Here is an 11,370-nt window from a genome sequence, read left to right on the forward strand (position 1 = left end):
TGAACATAACTTGAAATACATGACCAACTTGAGATAGAAACATTTCGTAACATGGCATAACATATAATAGACAACATATTTAACATGACATATTTGCAACAGTGAATATTACATGACTTGACATACATGTAATAGATGGCATACTTAGCATGACGTACTTGTAATGTACAGTAATACATAACAGAATATATTATGTAACAGATAAAAATTGATGACAGAATAAATTCTGTATAATAGACAATTACGTGATAACTTGGCATGGCATGACATATATGATAACACACATACATACATTGTAGTTCTTTTACTTAGCACACATACACAGTAGACTGCTAGTAAGTTAAAAGCTAACTTACCTCGATCTCCGGGTTTCTTATAAAACTTCAAGTGCGATCACGAGGAACTGTAATTAGTGATTCTAAAAGTTAGAACTAAATCACTAAAAATTTGAAATATGAAAAATACTAACTTAAAGAGTAAAATTTTCATTTTACTCTCTACATGTGGGAAAATGACCGTTTAACCCATAACTTAAGGATTTTGCATACTAACTCCAAAAGTTTCCAAAATTTACATTTCTCATGTAAATTTTGTCATAAATTTAAATATCAATTCAGAAAAATTTAAAACAAAACACAACTATGAAGAACACACTATGGCCGAAACATCCATAGGCCATTTCCCTTGATTTTTGTTGCAATTCCTTCCAACTTCAAAACTCATGCTTAAACCAAAATTTTGCAACAAACATCTTCCAATCCTAAGTTCAAAACCATATTTAAAACATCCATTTAAAAAAAGCTAATAATTAACACCAAACTTTTTTATAAAAAGAACCAAGCACTTGAATCACAAGTTTTGACCTTAAATCAAAACATCTCCAAGAATTTCAAAAATCAAATCTTACTTCTAACATATTCATAATATCATCCTAACATCAACCATGCTTTAAATCATCAAACTAAAGTCACCAAAATCACAAAATAACATTTGGAGTTTTTGGTTTTACACTTAGTCCAAAAACAGAAACTTTTTCCTCAACTAATTTTGATAAATCTCTTGATCTATGACTTATAAATATATGATCTTCAAACTAAACCATCACATGGTTTAAAAAGATGTCCTAAAACATATATAAGCTTCTAATTCAAGATCACATGGATACAAATTAACCAAAACATAAATTTAGCCAAGAATATCCACACTTTGGCTTATTTGAATATCTCTTTGCATAAAATTTCATATCTTTGACACTAACATCAAATATTTTCAAAATAATAATATAACATGTATATAAGATACTTAAGATCCTCCAATAAAATTATTAAAGTCATTAGAATAGGTTTAGACCACCAAAGAGTTAAACTTTCTCAAAACAGAAACTGTTTTTCTTCTTCCAGTTTCTAAGTTTCTAAATCTAAGGAAATCTTTCATCAAAACCTTTAATCATGCAAAAATCCTCAACCAATAGTCACATATACATGTTAACAATACTCCATAAAAATTTTGAATCAATATCTATCCATTAACTTGGTCAAAAACTCCAAACTATAACATATTCTCCAGTTTATCTCCTAGAATGACCTTTCTATAGTTTACACAATATTTGACTAACCAAATGATCTTAAAATGGGGCAAATAAGATATCCATGTAAACTAGACTCAAAAAGGAACAACTTATATAAAGGAGACTTTATGATAAAATACTTACAAAAGCTTCGAAATGGGTGTACAAAAGACCTCCTAAAAGCTGTCCGAGAGAGAGTGTTTGATATTCTTTCAATGGAAAGTGTAAATGAAGATAATTTCGTGGGGAGAGGTGGCTGGAGATATTTATGGATGAGATATGGAAGAGATGAGACTGGAGTTGAGAGTTGAGTGTAGTTTTCTCCTACCCAAAAAAAATCTATAAATGATTATCTTATAATATTCTATCCAATAATATCTAAAACAAAAATCAACATAAGATATTTTTATCTAATAATATCTATCAACTCAAAATATTTTTACCCAATAATATTCACGAAAATTACCTCAAGATATTTCTTTTTATCCAATAATATCTACAGTTTTGAACAGACGTTTTGTCCGAAAATATGAAAAAATGTTATTGCGCCATAAGACTTTAAATAATCCTCCGAGTCTAATGGCACAAACCATAATACATTTTGACACTTATAACTATCTCCAATAATCAAAAATACACTTATGATACCATAGTAAATAATAACACTAACTATATAGTTAGACAAAAACTTATACGATTAATGGATTCGTGAAAACTTATGAGGTTTTCACGAGGTTCCTAAAGTTAATAGAAATTTCACAATTGAATTTCTAGCGGGCTGTTACACCTATCATGGAGGGTGCAATGTGCGTCTCAATTATGTATTAGTGGCTAAACAATTATCTTAATTACCTTTATTAGAGGACAAGGTTGTGGTGCACTTATTAATGTAGCATTAAAGGAGTATGGACTCATATTTGACAAGCTTGGAGTATTAACAACTTGAGGGGCTGTCATACGACTAGGTTTTCAGAGGTGTTATAGGCATGTTGCAAATTGTTCTAATCGATAGTTCCAAAATTAAGCTAAGGTTGGTGACCATATGCACCAAACAATTTGCATCCTGCATTGTCCTGATAATGAATTAATGAAGAAACGAATTATTACAATAACGGCGAATGAATTACTAAGTTGTAAACTTTTTTTTTTTTGCACAAAATCCTTTTAATTACTATGTATAAAGAATGTATATTCATAATCAAGTTTTATAACATATATTTGCAGGTCCACTTATTGTCTCACATAGCGCATAAATGATATGGAAACTTTTTACATTAGCAAGTATAAAGTGGTATTTATGCACAATATTAGAACTCTACTAACAAATTTTCAAAAAAAAAAAAAAAGAATTCCACTAACAAAGATTCTAATAATAGGTTAACTTAAGATGGAATGTTATTATTAATACTAATGTTACCTAGTAATAAGATAACTGAGATTGATTACTTAAAGACAGCCTAGCAAGATGTTCATTTGTGTAGAACTAATAAGGATAGCAAGTCTTGTCTACAATTTCATACAAAAATACATAAAATATTTTCCCATATAAAGATTAATTTAGTTACCGATATTGAATTGCATTTTTGTGGTTTCTCTACTATTGGAAGATTGAAAGTTGTAGCCAGTTGCGACAAGTTTGTAGTCGGTTTCTCTAGTATAGGGTTGGATAGATTACTTGCAGGTGATGAACCTAGCTCCAAATACTCTTGCTAACACATCATCAGAAGTATACATTAATTATAGTATACATATGCACAATCTTACGCTCTTTGTTTATTGAAGTCTAAAGTTGATCCTTAATTTGAGTTTTTAATTAAGTTCAAAGGACAATAAATCATCTACACTGCTGAGATGAAATTATTTAATTTAAAAGAGAAGTTTAATTTATCAAATCCTGTAATGTTAATTGTGTGCTGTCTTACAAAGATAATACTTCATGATATATATCTATATATATAAGATAGTCAACATGCAAACTACACTCAAACTAACTCTCATTTTCTCTTTGTAGACAATTTGAAGGCACGAATTGGCATCCTCCATTAAGTTGTCCTCATAAAAAGGAAAGTCAAATTCCAAAAATGTTTTTGCTTGATCAACTTTGTCACTCTCCATCTATTAGGAATTTCATTATGTAAATCCAGCATTATGCTCTTACATACTACCTTAAAAAATAATTGTTCGATATAAAAAGACAATAACTAAGCAATCAAAACTATTTTTATTTTTTCGCATATAATAACCATAAAATCAAGGCGTAACAATAAACTAAGTACTGGGATGATTAATTTCTTATTTATTTGACCTAATATTTCTTTTGTTAGTATATACAAAAAGCAAACAAACATAATTTTATATACAAAATATGTTATCAGATTGTTGATTGACTTAAATAGATGTAGTGAAGTAAAATGAGAAAGCATGTGAGTTAGAAGAAGAAATTGATGAAAGAAAGTAGTGTATTACGAGAATTCAAACTTTTGAGTGTACAAAAAATATGCGTGCTGTGATGAGAGAGAGAGGGGGAGAGAGAGAGAGAGAGACTTGAAACTAAGCTTGAGTATTTATCAAAATGAAGATATAATCTATATGTCCATTCCCATTTTTTTACAAATTACATGTTATAATTATTATTGTCATTGTTTTTGTTGTTGTAGATTTTTTGGTTTTAAAATATTATTTCATAACTTTTGGAGATAAAAAAAAAAAAAAAAGCTGGTTAAATTTTCTTAAAATTAAATGAAGGTTTTTGAAATTTTGAGAATTTATTATGAATTTTAGAGAATAAGGGATAAATTGATTAATAAACTAATACTTTTTTTAAACATTATCTTACTCAAATAATATTTTTTCAAATAAAACCTTCTATGGGGTTTTATTACAAAAACAACATTCAACTGACTAGCCAATTCTCAAGAAATGTAAACTTAATTTAATTTATGGAGTCGATGTGTAAAATGAAATAACTTTAATTTGTTGCTCACATCCAATATAGGTTTCCATATAAAATCCCTATGTATAAAACCCCTATGTCCATCATATATGAAAATTCTATGTTACTAAGTAATTTAAGGGAAAAAAAAAAAAAAAAAAAAAACCTTTGGCTTTCAAGATATAAAACATTCAAGCTTTTATCCTCTCTTAAATGAAAAGTGATTAGATTATGAAAAGATACAAAATATTGAAAGAAGTTTAGTTCAGTCAAATATAATTATTAAGTAAGGTGTTAAGTATTATTTTTTTACCAAAAAAAGGGTAGAAAACTAGATTTAGAAAATACAAATTGTCATATCTATAACGGTATCCTTCTCAAAAGTATAAAAGCAATCAACATGGCCGTTACAAAATCTTTATCCTATAATGGTATCCTTCTTAAGAAGTACAAAAGGTAATCGACATGGCCATTACAAAATCTTTCTCCAATAACGATATTCTTATTAAGAAGTTCTATAACAGTATTCTTATTAAGAAATATAAAAGGCAATCAACATGGCCATTACAAAATTTCTCTCCCAAGAAATTACTAAAAAAAATAAAACTTAGTGGCAAAAAAGAAGAAAAGAGAGATAGAATAGAGAGATTGAGAGAGAGAGATCTAAAACCAAACAATACATTGAAATGTATAAAACACTCTTTGTTAACAATTAAATAATTAACACGAATGTTATTCTTTTTCTTAGTTCATTTACCTGTAAATTCTTCATAGAGATAGCTTATACACAAAAGTATGAATCAAATCTGCACATCAAAATGAAAAAATGAACCAGATTATATGAACAATTAATAGATTTGACCGTTATGAGAACATTAGCTAGTGAAACTTGAAAATGAACAAGATTAAATATCTCTAGTAGGATATGCAAGTAATGTATGTGTAGAAATTTAGAAGGAGAACAAGAAAATATATAAGATGAAAATAGTTGTAATAGCAATTTTCCAGAGAAAAAAAAAGTGTAAGAACAAGAAAACAACATTTTGCATCTCTTCAAATGAAACTCTAATTAGAGAGCTTATTTATAGGCAAAATGCAGTATTATATGTCAAAAAGATAAAGGTAACAATTATTCTTTGAATTAATTGATAGAATTAGTGTCCTGTTGTCCTAAATCTTATCACTTTTTGTATATTTTTCTTTCGTTATTACTCCACCACTCTTATATGTATGGTTATTAAAATAAACAGCTAGATGTATACTTGGCCATACAATTATAAATAAGGTAGGAAGCGTTATAAACTATATTTTTTCTTTCTTTTTTTTTTCTCTTCTGTAACATTAATTTTTTTGTTTTTCTCCTCTCTTGTAATTTTGGATAATTTAATGCCAAAAGTAATAAATAGACACCATATTAAATACTTATGTAGGATCCATACTGACAAAAATTAACTCAAATAATATTAAATGCTATCAAGCTTATTCATTGTAAAATTACTATAATAATGATTAAAAAGACTACAACTTATTCAAGTAATGAAAAAATATTATAGAAGTTTTCGATTTCATGCTTGGTTCAACTGGAAAAGTATAATTTCACTTTTTTTTGAGTAAGTATAATTTGACCACGGTAGAGTTTCAAATTGAACCATGAAGACTCATAAAACAAAATTAATACTCTCATCATTATTTCTATCCTAGATATTTTTCGGATAATCATTAGATATTTTCATTTCATTAGTATAGTGAGAGTTGCCTGTTTTAGCTGACTTTATAAAATAAAATATAAAAAAATTCATAAAAAGATTGAAATACTTTTTTTTTTTAAGAAAAAGTTGTCTTTCTTAAAAAAAAAAAAAATTAATGGGTCTCTTAATTGAGAGAGAGAATTAATAAAGAACAACATTTCAACTATTTTTCATATATCGGGGAAGGTGAGATAATTTTAGAGAAATATTTTAGCTATAGAAATTGAATAAAAGTAAACTAACAAACTAACTTGATTTGATATTGTGTTATATTAGATTATAAACTTACTTTTATTGTAAACCTCATCTAATATATCATATAAAACTATGCCAATTTGAACATTTATTTTTGTGAGATTTTCTTGTGGCTATAGTACTTCTATAATTCTACTGATTTTAAAATGGAATAAAAATTGAAATTTCATTGAACAAATTGTGAATTATGTTTGTAATAAAAGCTATTTTCATATGTTTGGCTATACACATAAGAACACAAAAAAATCGGCTCAATTATGATACAAATTAACCTTCATTAAAGAAGAAAAAAAGGGAAAAAACATAAGGAGCAAAACAATTTTCCCATTAAGCTGATGGACTTAATTTAGTCTCAAAATTTGCAACTTCATCATCCACATGAACGTGCGAGCCATTGAGTTGGATCTCCACTTGTTGATCATGATGTGCCATCATCTCCGGCACCTCTGATCCCACCATTCCATGCTGATGATGAAAATTATATATCGAGTAACATTAAGATTTGCACTTACACCACATGTTAACAAAATAAATAAATATCACAAATGAATGGATTTAAAATCAAACTATCACAAGCCCAATATATGGACCATTTTAAAGTCCTTGGGCAATAACTTTTCTTACAACTTTGAATTTTTTACAACTTTTCAATTTAATTTTTTCTTTTATAATTTGAAATAAATACGTATACAACATATAGACCATGACATATTTTATATTTATAGGTAATAATATTTATGATTTAATTCTAGAAGTATATCTATCTCTTTTCAAGTTGTAAAACATATTTTGGATCCAAAAACTGTAAAGAGTTTTACTATATATATCATGCAAATTTATAATTGCGAGAAAACCTGAATTGGAGGAAATGAAGTTTGCGGCAAGATAGTGATGGCGGAATGATGCCCAATTGAATTGTAGCCTTGAGGCCATGTCGTGAGGTTTCCGTCACTCATGCTACGAGGATCTGTGTTTAAGTTGGTTCCTTGCGAAAAAGGATCATACACTGTTGATGATAGCTCCCTGTATTATGTAAGTCTTAAAATAATTCATAATGGGGAATCTAAAAGCCAATATGAATTAGATTGATTGGAACAATTCTTAATTATAGATTAATTAATTATAGATTTTTGCTAAATGTATTTTGGTTAGCTATTCTATTTCTTTAACTTTCTTTTCTTTTTCTTAGCATAGTGGCGGCAGATACACATTTTTCAAGTACAGGGACAACCCACTCCAACACAACATTAAATACTATTTGAAATATATGTTATGTCAATTTCTCTAAAGTCGGTGATAAACACAAGTAAATGAAACTATTCAACAATTATACTGGTGAAAATTTATTTAAATGACGATTATTTTTTCAAGATCTTTTAGAGTTATTATGGTAATCTAGTCGTTATACTAAACTAAATCTCAATCAATATTTTCACATTTAATAATAAGGTTTTACTATATCATTATTAATCTCTTCAAATATCTATCGATATTAAAAAGTCTTCCATGCTACACTAACATCTCACTCTTATTCCACTATAATAAAATGGCATTGTCCATCAACCTTTAAACTTCTTTTTTAAAAATATAAGAGATATTGATCAAATTGTAATGAAAAATGTCACATTTATAAGGTAAGATAAAACTAAGATAATAATGTAGTATGTAACATTACTCTTTCAATATTACATACTATATTTGATGCAACCATGAATTTAAGTTTGAAAGTGATCATAAAAGATAAAATACATACAATTGAATTTGAAAGCAATGGCTGAAATTTGACAAAAGATACATGGTAGATTCTAAGAACTCTAGAGATCGTGTCATTCCAAGGTTTTATCACCTTAGCAGTGATAATTCTAAAATATGTTATAATTGTAAGTATTATAATTATAAATCTTGGTTTGGTAGAAGTAATAACATTGATTTAAAAAAAAAAATGTTTTTGTTCTAAAATAATAGCCATTATGAATAGAACTGATCTATATGGTAAAATATCTTTGAGAGTAATTGTAGAGTTCCTTATACATTAAGTTATACAAATCATATCTAAAACATGTCATTTTTTTATAAAGAAAATTACCAAAATAAAAAAAGATTCAATTGTCATTAATTATAAGCATTAATTTAAAAGTGACAACTTAGAACTTATAAGACCAATCATATAAAAAGAATTCAAATATTTCAAGAACATTTAAGAGATAGAGCTAGCTAACTTGTGTAAAGGTGGCAACTTTACCTCATTAATTGATTGAGAGAAGTGGATGCATCAAATATTTGTCCATGGTTGTGACTACCATCGGGCAACCAACTTACAACTTCATGCTCGAAAGATGCTGGCATCCCTTGCTATTAGTTCATAACAATCAAAACTTGTGTGATTATACTAATTTAATAGTAAATCTTGGTTCTTGCAAATTAGTATATTAACACATTATCTACTGTGGGTCGATCAGTCAAAAGAAAGTTTAAAAGTCAAATATTGTTCTATACTAACTATATGATGTGACAAGTTTTTACAACAACGATACTTTTAACGCGTCCATAATCATATTTGTAAATAGAATTGTTGTTTCATATATTATACCTGTATATTGGATGGATCGTAAGTAGATGAATGATTGCTCAGCAGATATTCCTACAAACATAAAATGTTTATTTTTTTATTATGATGTTTAGTTCAAATGTTATAATCATTTAAAAGAGTTGTAAAAAGAAACAATATTCAATGAAACCTTTCTCTGCATAATTCGTGTCATGATGTCCAAAAGGTTTTTCTCACTGGATTCCAGCTCTCCAATAGATGTGATCTTTAGTGGGTCAGGCTCATATAACCTAAGTTCAAAACATTGGAAGATTTAAGCCCCCATGAACTAATACTACATATAATCATAATTCTAAAAAATTATAAACTTTTTCACAAATTATTAAGGGACCTTATCTGTTCTTCAGCCATTTGAAGTTGTTGCTGTAACCTGCCAATTTCCTGTTGGAGTTCCTGGAATAAGAAAGATTAATTAAGGTAAGAATTAAAAAAAAAACTAAATCCAATTTCGTTAAGACGATCCCAAAGAGATCTATAACCAATATCTCTTTGTAATTACCTCAATCTCAGAGTTAACAGTAGTCGGACTTCATTTTTTTTGAAGCATTGATCCAGAAAAGAGGAAAAGAATTAATTGGCAAAATGACTAGATAACTCAAATTCGCTAAAAAGAAAAACAAAGGATAGATCAAGACATGATGAGAGAGAGAGAGAGAGAGAGAGAGAGAGGGAGGCAGACAAACTTAGCAATTTGAAGAGCAATGTCATTTTCACTCCGTAGTTTTTGTAAGGTCCTAAGCAAATACTGCTGCAATGCAACACCAGAATTTCATTAATAATTTATACCAATATCAACATGGAAAGTTTCAAACGATGTTGTACTCTCACCTCTTTGTTTTGGAGGTCACTGCAAAAGGAAAGGAAAGAGTTATGACATATTTAATTGTGGCTGCACAAAGACACAAAGACAGAGACAGAGAGAGTAGCTAGTACCAGTGTCTGCCTTTCTCAACCACAGCTCTGCAATAAACTAATCAAATTAACAAGCCAATTTAAGGGAAAAATAAATTAATTCAATAATATTGTTGAACAAGACAATTTCTAGGAGCATACTGTTCTCTTTCTTGGTCAGGAAGATTGATGAAACGAGTAAAAACATCTTCAATCCTGATTTCGAAGACACCGAAATGATTAAATATTGATCATCATGGCACATGCATCTTATATATATATATATATTAGAGAACTCCAAAAATTCACACAGACATGCACATTGCATGCATCCATGGCTTAAAATCATTGTTAATTAGAAAATTATCTATAATCCATTGGGTAAGACAAGGTATACATTTTTTCCAATCTAAAACTATATTTTCTTAATATAAATTATTTGGTTGTGTAAGAAAGTTGATAAACAATTAATGCAATAAGAATTAAGGCCAATGAAAACAAAAAGAAAAAGCATGCATGCAAAAACATGAGAACAGGTGGTGCTTTGCATGCAACATATATATATGCCTAAGCTGAAGATCAATGCTTTTGGTTTTTTTGTTTTTACCTTCTTTTGCCAGAGAAATGGCTAAGGCGACCGGAAGGAGAGAACATGATAAGGGCAATATCAATATCACATAGGATTGAGAGCTCATAAGCCTTCTTAATGAGGCCATTTCTACGTTTTGAGAAAGTAACTTGACGATTCGTGTTGTTTTCTATTCTCTTTATCTCCAGTTTTACACGACCCATATCTTGAATATCGATCTGTCATCTATATCTATGCACCAAAAAAAGGCAATGAATGCATGGATGTTGACTCTTTTTTGGAGAAAACAAACAATGTTTTCTTTTTGGGAACAAAATATAAATATGCATGCAATGCCCTATAATACACAATGCATGGACATGAACCTTTTAAGGAAGGGTTGATGAGAGAGATTGAGAGAGGTGGTTATAAATGGGTGAGAGGAGAGATAGGACAGAGAGATTCAAGGACGTATGCAAAAGAAAGGGTCACATGGAGGGATTTGATGGTTATCCTTTGTTCTTTTCCTTCTTTTTGAGTGTTTCAGGCTAGTTAGCTAGAGCCTAGTCTGTCAAATTAATTTTTTTTTTTAAAAGATCTTTGGCATTAGTTTTTTTTTTTTTTTTGTGTTTAGATGATCAATTATATATGTTTATTTAAATTTTTTTATTTTATTTTATTTCAAGCAAATGATGATAATTTATCAATTAATAATAGGTAAAAATAATGTTACAAAGACTAGGAGACAGGATCTAGCAACTTCTATTCAAACTGAATAATGATACACCGTTATAAATCTTT

At 28.5% G+C, this 11,370-nt stretch overlaps 1 protein-coding gene across 4 annotated transcripts; it reads right to left on the reverse strand.

Moving 5' to 3' along the window:
- Positions 1–6,649: 6,649 nt before the first annotated feature.
- Positions 6,650–10,915, reverse strand: LOC122314177 (agamous-like MADS-box protein AGL104). Of its 4 annotated transcripts, none has more exons than XM_043129598.1 (12): positions 10,609–10,915; positions 10,164–10,217; positions 10,044–10,070; positions 9,939–9,957; positions 9,794–9,855; positions 9,610–9,637; positions 9,442–9,503; positions 9,241–9,340; positions 9,093–9,143; positions 8,745–8,854; positions 7,357–7,525; positions 6,650–6,967 (listed from the first exon to the last, which is right to left on the reverse strand). In XM_043129598.1, the coding sequence occupies exons 1-12, from the start codon at positions 10,791–10,793 to the stop codon at positions 6,830–6,832; spliced, it is 1,005 nt and encodes a 334-aa protein (XP_042985532.1). In that variant the 5' UTR covers positions 10,794–10,915; the 3' UTR covers positions 6,650–6,829. The 4 variants fall into 4 exon arrangements, with proteins under 4 accessions (XP_042985532.1, XP_042985531.1, XP_042985534.1 ...); XM_043129597.1 differs by having other exon boundaries at positions 9,794–9,858; positions 10,609–10,914; XM_043129600.1 differs by having other exon boundaries at positions 10,044–10,080; positions 10,609–10,851.
- Positions 10,916–11,370: the final 455 nt, after the last annotated feature.

Source organism: Carya illinoinensis, chromosome 6 (genome assembly GCF_018687715.1).
Source record: "Carya illinoinensis cultivar Pawnee chromosome 6, C.illinoinensisPawnee_v1, whole genome shotgun sequence".
NCBI lineage: Eukaryota > Viridiplantae > Streptophyta > Magnoliopsida > Fagales > Juglandaceae > Carya > Carya illinoinensis.